General features: G+C 43.7%; 1 protein-coding gene across 2 annotated transcripts in view; it reads right to left on the bottom strand.

Moving 5' to 3' along the window:
- Window positions 1-6,749, bottom strand: part of mboat2b (membrane bound O-acyltransferase domain containing 2b) — a 17,107-nt gene extending 10,358 nt beyond the window's left edge. Inside the window, exons 1-7 of one of the 2 annotated variants that reach the window (XM_005732805.1) lie at window positions 6,435-6,484; window positions 4,688-4,784; window positions 4,429-4,574; window positions 3,814-3,891; window positions 3,293-3,388; window positions 3,153-3,208; window positions 3,024-3,078 (exon numbers count right to left, since the gene is read on the bottom strand). In XM_005732805.1, the coding sequence (XP_005732862.1) occupies window positions 3,024-3,078; window positions 3,153-3,208; window positions 3,293-3,388; window positions 3,814-3,891; window positions 4,429-4,574; window positions 4,688-4,726 (470 nt within the window). In that variant the 5' untranslated portion in view covers window positions 4,727-4,784; window positions 6,435-6,484. Of the gene's footprint in view, window positions 1-3,023; window positions 3,079-3,152; window positions 3,209-3,292; window positions 3,389-3,813; window positions 3,892-4,428; window positions 4,575-4,687; window positions 4,785-6,434 lie in introns of both variants that reach the window. The other variant, XM_005732804.2, reaches the window with a different exon arrangement.
- Window positions 6,750-9,185: the final 2,436 nt, after the last annotated feature.

Genomic DNA, 9,185 nt, shown 5'->3' on the forward strand with positions numbered 1-9,185 from the left:
TATACAAAATGCAGCAAGATATTAAAAAACAGTTTTATTGATTAAAAAACACACTATATCGGATTCATATCGGTATCGGCAGATATCCAAATTCATGATATCGGTATCGGTATCGGACATAAAAAAGTGGTATCGTGCCATCTCTAAAAAGTACATATCCATTTATCATGTCTGATATTTAGCTAACATCTGCACAGACAGCATGCTAAGCTAGCCAAGAACCTAAGAGTGATGAAAGAGTGGAGTATATGCAGACCCCAGTCTAGCAGCCAGACCCTGAACTTCAATAGGTTAACAAAGGCAGTTCTACCTGTTCATGTTTCTAAAGCAGAATCACCATGACGACTGCTCTGAAGTCTGTTTGGCTCGTTTTAACTTTGCTTTTATTCAAACTTCAAGAGTGTGTGTGTCCTCATTAGCACAGAGATCTGTGTCAGTGTGCGACTGTAGCTTCAGGTGTACACTGTTCATTGATAATTATCAGAATGTGCTTCAGGTTGGAGTGACATGGAGGTAATGTAACAGGTTGTGTAAGAAATTACTTTCTTCAGTGAGTAATTAAGTAACATACAACACTACTTTTAATATAAGTAACAAGTAATGTGCAATAGATTCGTTTTTTGAGTGACAACTCTAACTTGATGCATGCTAAATCACCCAGGGAGGTAAATCCCAAAAGGTGATTCTGTTCATCTGGATGTAACGTTTTTAGTGGGGGAAACATTTCGTCATTTATCCAAGCGACTTCTTCAATCTCAGTTGACTGCAGGTTTCCCTAATCTTATAAACAGTAGATTTGCGCAATAATTGAAACCAGCCCACTGATTGAACAATTTGCTGTGAGGTTGGTTTATGATCATTAATATGCAAATTGTCGTCAAAGGAGCTTGCAAAGAAAAGCGTCTGGACTTCTTTAAGTTACTTGAAGACGTTTCACCTCTCATCCGAGAAGCTTCTTCAGTTCTAAGGTCAAATGGTGGAGAGTCCCAGATATAAACCTAGTGGGAGTGACCCCCCACAGAGGGACAAAAGGACCCCCTGATGATCCTCTAATCCTCTAATCAATCATCCAGGTCATCGTAGTCAAAGGAGCTTGCAAAGAAAAGCGTCTGGACTTCTTTAAGTCCAGACTTGATCTTAAAAGTTTATTTTGTGACCCAGAAGGAGCAATAAGAGTGATATTAAAACTAAGTAGCTGCCACCATTGTTGGAAACTGGAAATTGGCTGGGCCACACTGTGAATTCTGAGATAGGTTGGGCTACGAAGGATACACCTGACCCATCCTTCAAATCTGGGGAAAAGCAGGACGCATTTGTCAACCGCATTTGGAGGAGTCTTTGAATTGGGACAGCCTTTGTCGCGTCACCTTTACGTACTCGGCCTACAAAAGTGCAGCTGTCTACTGTAATTTTTGAGTGTATGCTAAAATAAAAATAAAAGTGTTCTATATCACCTGTTTGTTTTTATTCAAGCATACGTGTATACTATTTTTATTGATAGAGAGATTAAGCTTGTGTTTCAGTCATGTAGTGACTGTGCTTATTATGAGGCTTATTAGACATTATAAAACAGATGAACGTAATTTTGCCTAAGTGCTTAAGGTCGCATTTGGAGGAGTCTTCAAATTGTGACAGCCTTCGTTGCGTCACTGTCACATAATCTGCCTACAAATGTGGGTTCTGAAGATATGCAGTCCCTGAATCTGGACACAGCTATGATACCAGAGACTGCTTCTTCTTCTTCTTTGGCGTTTAACGGCAGCTGGCATCCTTGTAGATGCATTGCTACCATCTTCTGTTTCAGTCCGTTATTACACTCTTAAATCCTACTACTTATTCCTGTGTCTTGCAGGATCTTAAAAAGCTTAAATTGATGCATCGACTATTAAATTACTTGGCAACGATTTTGATAGTCGACGTAATCGTGACTAGTCGACTAATCATGGCAGCTCTTCCTCCCTTGTGAATTTGATGTGTTGGTCCATCGAGTTAATGTGATCCATGAATTGTGGTACGTCCCGTGCTGAGATTTGATTTTCACCCAGGTTTCATCCACATACCTGAACCAATGACTTGGTGATGTTCCATAGTAGGATAAAAGAGCCCTCATTCCCACTTCTTCCATGTACACGTTGGCCACAGTGGGTGAAACTGGGGAAATCATGGCACACCCATGTTTCTGACTGTAGTACTGACCCTTGTATGCGAAATAGGTGGAATTAAGACACAGTTCCAAAAGTAAACACACTTGGTCAATGCTGAGAGTGGTCCTGTTGCTAAGGTTGGGGTCATCCTGTAATGTCTTACGAACTACCTCCAACGCTTCAGTGACTGGAACACAAGTGAAGAGAAATGTAACATTGTATGAGACCATTGTTTCATCTGCCTCCATAATGACATCTCTCACCTTCTCAATAAAATCCAAGGTGTTCTGGATGTGCTGTTCAGAGCTGCCTACCATTGATTGATTAATGATCAAGAAACTGACCTCACAGCTGATTGTTCATTTAGTGGCTAATTTCAGTTATTGTGTAAATGTACTGTTTGTAAGGTTGAGGAAACGTGCAGTCAGCTGAGACTGAAGAAGTCACCTGGATGAGTGACGAAACGTCCAGACGAGCAGAATCAACAATTTTGAACTCCAACACTGCCGATAACGTGATGAAAAATGAAGGCCACAGAATGAGGATTGTTCATGCAAAGATCTACTAAGAGCAGGAAGAAGACCATTCAAAGGGTTCCGCTATGTCATGAGTTTTGAAGGACTGATCCAGTAAAAGTGACTCAGCCGAGTATTTTTTGTTTTTAGTTTAGGTGAAGCTATTTTTTCATACTAAACCTGTTTTGCATGAACAGAAGTACAGCAGGAAGTTGCATTACTTTTAGGGAGAAGTATTAGGGCGGAGATACCTTTGATTGACAAGTGTCTACCATGGAGGCATGGATTTTGTCTTAAGCTCCACCCTCCTGCCTAAACACAGTGATTTCTGTTCCAGTAAATAATGTTTCTACCATGAACAAACCTTATTGCCAGAATCTTCTGTCCCGCCGTCAGATGTTCCTCCTTCCGAGCCATTCCTGTCAGAAACACAGAGTGGACAGTAAAACCTGCAGGATTTACGGAAAACAGCCTGTCTGAGAGTGCAGCTCACCGTCATGGATCTCAAACGCCAGACTGGTGATCTTCTGAGTGATGACCATCATGGGGCTGCAGAGAGGGCAGAGGCAGAGATTAGAGCCTGGACACGAAGAGGCGTTTAGGAGTGAATGGGCCACAGAGCGGAGGCGTTACCCTGTGAAATCGGCGGTGTACATGCCGTAGTCAAAGACGTACACTCGAGTGATCTGACACAGACTCAGGTATGTGAGCGCCACCACTAGGCAGTACCTGGAAAAACACAGAGAACAGGCTGTTATTCAACTTGGGGTCGGCGGTCCTGACGGCCTCACTGAGGTCTGAGGACCTCTGTGATGATCTGGCTCACTCAGGTTTCTGGCTGTAGCTCATGTGAAGCTCCACAGGTTTAAGACCTTCACCAGTCTGAAGTTTGCATCCTTTTGAGGACAGAACACCTGGTGCAGTCATGTTTGTTTGGCTGAAAGGAGCACATTGTTACTTTTACAACATCAGAATCTGTGGAAGTCCTTTTGTGCCAGTATGCATGACCTAATGTTCACAGAGCTGGAAATAACAGAGGTCCGACTGTGAGCTGCTCTCCTGACATCAAAGGTGATAAAAAGTTTCCTCATTAACCCTGAGCTTGTTAATGGCTTGTTAGCAGCGTTTTAATGCATGTCGTGTGTGACGCTCACTTGTGCATGTGTTCGACTCCGGTGAGGATCATGATGCCGTAGGTGAGTCCGCTCTGAACCAGGAAGTGGAGAGCATACCTGTAAAACAAGGAGAACACAGAGCGTCATCTCCAGACACCAGCTGACCAGAACACGTGATGTGTCTGCTGCTCCTGTGACGGATGCTCACATTAAACATAATCAGCTTGGTGTACAAACAGTAATCTCTGTGAGCCAACGCTCAGGCTGCCCTCAACACTCAGTCAGTCACAGCATTTTTCCCTCTGGGATCTGGATGATGTTATAGAGAGTTTATTTTAGGGTCATCTGACACACAGACCGAATCAGAAGAAAGCTTTCTTAAAGGGGGAGAGGAGCTAAAAGTTGTTTCAGACGGCGAGAAAATGAAAGAAGGATTATTATGACTGCGAGTCATGCAAAGCTGCTCTAACAGCGGATTCTTATTTAGTCCAGCTACATCTGATGTTTTCTGCTCCTGACAATCATTATTGTGTAATTTTTCCATTACAGGTGAGATGAGCGATGCACGTGTGACCTCTATCAGAGTTCAATTTTAGGATAAGTCAGACTTTGGAGAGCTCAGTTTTACTGATCCTGAGTCGTAGTTGGTCTTACCAGCCGAAGCAGAACATGGCAAAATAGAGTCCCAGCAGCGTGGCCACCACGTGCCGGATGATGGGACTGGTCTTACTGGGATGGAGGAAGAGACGAAACCAGAAGGCGGAGATCAGAGCGCAGAGCTGGCACGCTACGAAGTTCACCTGCAGGTGAAGCAAACAGACAGCACCTCATTGGTGCTTCAGTACATCCAGGTGAGAGAGGGCAGACCCGCCCACCGTTAGACTGCTCCGCCTCCCTCAGGCTGACCCCTCACCTTCTCTAACACCTTCACAGAGGGGTGCTGCATGCTCATTGGCTAATCCTGCCTTCCTCCTGCTGAGGGGACCAAACCTGAGCGCCACCGCCCCCTCCTGGGTGTGAGAGAGGTGTCACATGACTCTTTCAGAACCAACACAAGCACAAAATGGCTGCCCTTTTCTCCAAGCAGCTCTTCCTGCAAGAAGGCGAGGAGGAGGATCTTTATCATCATTAGCACAGTAACACCCATGTTATTGTCCAGTCACCGTCTACTACAGACTAATACCAGAATACTAAGAAAATAACATCAGAGTACTATCTGACTAATATCTGTAGTAATGTCAGAGTATCAATAGCGCTGTCAGTTTTTGTAGCATTGTGTGTGGTATTGTGAGTGTTTGTAAACAGAGCAATGATATCACCACCTGCAGTACTTTGTGTCTCTTTGTACTTCAAAACTCAGAATTTGACTTTCAAAGTTCTCTTGTGTTTTTTTGCAACACTGTGAAGTCGAAGTACTCATCACTGAGTCACTGTCACGAGGTATTTTCTTACAGTGTGAAGTTTTTATCAGAGTGTCCTGAAATATAAGACGTTACAAGACGCCTTGAAACTACCTAAATGATACTCAGGCAGGTTTTACTGTGCCTGTCCCAAAGTACACATCTGAGTCAGGACGATGGGAATAAGGAGCAGCGAGATCTCTGGCTTTGATCTTTTACAGGTTTGAGATTTTCATGTTTGAATGTGTGAAAAAGGCCTGAAAGTTTGCTGATGCAGCAGTTTTCAAACAGTTCTCTGTAATACTCTCTGTTGTACTGTTAGAGTATCTACAAACTGTTTAAAGGTTACAGCGGCCGCGTGTTCACACTATGGACGATAAATATTTATGAAAATCAGAGACGGTCGAGCAGAAGATGAAATGTGCTGTTTGAGAAGGAGCGACCTTGGTGAGGGTCGCACCCCCCGGCCTCCTTCTCGGAGCACCTCTGGCAGTGCCCACTTCCTGCCTTGGAGGGAAGTGACACCAGAGCCTCCACTCAGAGGCGTGAAACTTGCTGTGTGGTGTAGAAACAGGATTTTTCTCTGAAGACTCACACACAATGACATCAGCCCACAGGAGATACTGGTATCATCAGTACTTCCCTGTAAAACTAGTAAACTGAGGCAGCTGGTCACCTGAACCGGCTCCAGAGGCCTGGCTGTCAGCCAGTCAGAGGGTAGGTGTGTGCAGCAGCTCACCAGGATCACCTGGTGAAGGTCCACACAACCACACTCTGATCTACCATCTGCTGAATGAGTAGCTGCTCCACCCCCTCTGAGCTCTGGACTGAGGAATGACCAATCAGGAGCTGACGTGGAGGTCATGGCTGTGCCTGGTTATCACCTGAGCCACACCTGCGTCAGAGAAGCTCCACACCTGACCCCAGCGCAGACGAAACCTAAGAGGAAAGGTGGAGCCTCAGGAGCATCACGGGTGAGAGATCACCCCCCCTCCCCTTCCCCCACCACCACCGACATGCCTTCCCCCTTCATCATCATCACAATAGGAACAATCCGCACAGCTACATCCCCTTCCTCCTCCTCCTTACGTGAATGAGCAGCATGAAGCCTCTCATCCATCACAGCTGCAGGAGTCTGCACGAGGCCTCCGCCCTTTACTTTTACGGACAAAGCCCTCCTCCCTTCCCCGTCCTCGCCTCTCTTTGTACCCCCGTGTCGGATCTCCGGAGCGGCGGCCGCCGAGGTCCGGCGGCTCTTACCTGGTCCAGCGGCAGGTCGGTGAGCTCGCTGAGCGGCTGCAGAAGGCTGGAGCCTGTGCAGGCCGTGGATGGAGCTCCGTCGTCGGCCATAGTTCCGATGTTAGGCCGACCGTACTGCTTCTGATACCGGCTGCAGCTGCGCAGAGGCGGCGGAGGCTCCGTGATCCACCGGAGGTCCGTGCCCGTGCGTCTGCGCGTGCTTCTCTGCTTTCTGCTCCTCCTCCTCTCCCCCTCCGTCTGCCTCCTCCTCCTGCTGCTTTCTCTTCAGATCAGTCTCAGAAACATCTGTTGGCATCTGGCTAAAGAACACACACACAGCTCACCGCATCTGAAGGCAAAGTCTTTTTTAATCGTTTAAGTCTTCAAGGATAAAACTGGCAAAACAGGAATCAATAACTAATAAATTAATAAATTCATTCATTAAAAAAAAGTCTGTCGGTCGCACTCAAAATTGAGGGACTGAAGGTGTTTTACTGTATATGAGAGCCATTCCTGATTTGATCAGAATCAGAATACTTTATTAATCCCTAGGGAAATTATATGGGTTACAGTTGTGTCAGTACAGTAGCATTAACAAAAACAAACTAGACTATTTATCAATACAGTATGTTAAGATATGAGAAATAGCATAATGTATACAATACAAGTCACCAAGTAATAAATATTCAGGGTTGACATATGTGATTATAAATAAATATTAACAAATTGACAGAAACATTACAGAGTAAGAAAGAGTGTGTGCCAAAAGGATGTAACTATTGTAGTGTTTACATTGTATTAGAAGGAGGAGAGATGGCCACAGGTAGGAATGATTTACTGTGGCGTTCATTGGTGCTTTTTGGTCATTTCTGGTAACCCTTTTGCATGCAGTATTCTGTGCAGTACAGCAGGCACGTGCAGAGGGGGGGCTAGAGGGGCTTGAGCACTCGCCCCTTTCCTGGTGGGTGCCCAAAGTGCCCTTTTGTTGAGGCAACTTTTTAAAAAAAAAATTTATGTGTGCGTGCGTGCGGAGTCCTGTCTGTGCCCCTCAACAATAATATTTAACTATTAATCACAGTTTTGCTAAATAAAAGGATCTGGCTTGCATCAGTCACATGATCACATTTAACCAATGATCGCCCTTGACGGCAGAACGCGCTGGTTACGAGCCGGGAACGAGCTCACAAAGAGCACGCGCATTTTTAGCGGTCCGGAGCTGTAGGAGAAACACAAGTTAACTCAGAGACACAGACTGATGCGACAAAACCAGTAAGTAGGTGTACAGCGCACACTGTAGTGTGTAGCACACAGGAGTGTTAGCTTATTACGTACACGTTGGTAAGTTGTCTTGTGGCAACTGACGAACTGAAACAAATGAGCGTGCTGTGCGTGCAACAGCGCGACAAACATTACCTGTCCTTTTATTAACTGCACAAGTAGTGCTGGTCATAGCTGCTGGCTACCTGTCTGTCATGGGTCTGTAGCTCTGTCACCGTTTTAGGGAACATATTTAGTTTTAAAGTATTAAGAAACATATTTAGTTTTAAAGTAAGTTGCAGAGCTTTTCCTGCCTTTCTGGAGGGATTATATTTCACTAAAAAACGATCTAGTATGCATGTCCACATAATTATGCATTATTATAATTATAATATATTAAAAAACACACGCTGTATTTTAAAGAACATACATTAAGAAGCAGATTATATTAGATTTATATTTTAAATAAGACAAAAGTTGGATTTTACAGCAGTAAAATTATTGTATCGCTACAGTTTAAAAATGTAATAAGCTTTGCCCTGCACAGAGTGGATAGTGAAACAAATGGAATCATCATAAATACATTATTTCATATTTATTACTTCCCCCTCCTCATTGCTTTATTATTGTAGCTCTAGTAATAAATAATAATGTAAGGATTCTGGATGAGCACCATGATGCCCATAGTATATACAGTATTCTGAAGAAGGTCTAAAATGTCACTGTGTGTGCGTGCATGTGTGTGTTTTATTTAGATGGATTTACTCATGATATAACATTGTCCAGACATGCCTGGTAAGGACATGAGGAGGAAACAGCAGGAGCTGTGTGAGGCTACTAAAGGCAGGGCTATAACATTTTTCTGTCATCATTTTATTAAAGATTAAGTGCAAGAGTTGTTAGGTGTGGATAATTAGATTATAGTTTATTGCAATAGCAAGTTGTGCCTTGTTCTCAGGTAGACAGCAAGTGGAGAGTGATATATGAAATGATGGGATGGAAGGAAGAAGAGAAGCAAAGAGTGATTCACAGGCAGAGCCTAAATTATTTCTCATGTGCCCCCTTTTAACTTCGAGCACCCGCCCCTTTAAACCTCTCTGCACGGCCCTGCAGTACAGTGCAGTATTTCTACTCACCGGGGATCTTATGAGTCTTCTGTTTTATTTTTCGGCCCCTCTGAAGCTTTTTGTAGCAGACGTGCAACGATTGCAGTTATTAATTTAATGTGAAGACAGACTCCGTCTGGAGAGATAATAAATACAAGGTCACAAACTAGCTCAGAAACTTAGAAATCATAAGATAAAATAACCTTTATTAGTCCCACACGTGTGAAATTTGTTTTGTCACAGCAGGAAGTGGACAGTGCAAAAGTTATGTAGCAAAAATTAGAATATAATAAGAATAAATACAGTACACAACTGTACAGAATAGAATAGAATACTATATACAGTAGAATAAAATAGAATAAAATATACAATAGGATAAAAATAGAATACAAATTCTATATACAACTGA

This window comes from Pundamilia nyererei, unplaced genomic scaffold, assembly GCF_000239375.1.
Source record: "Pundamilia nyererei isolate P.nyererei 1_Seehausen unplaced genomic scaffold, PunNye1.0 scaffold00048, whole genome shotgun sequence".
NCBI classification, from domain to species: Eukaryota; Metazoa; Chordata; class Actinopteri; order Cichliformes; family Cichlidae; genus Pundamilia; species Pundamilia nyererei.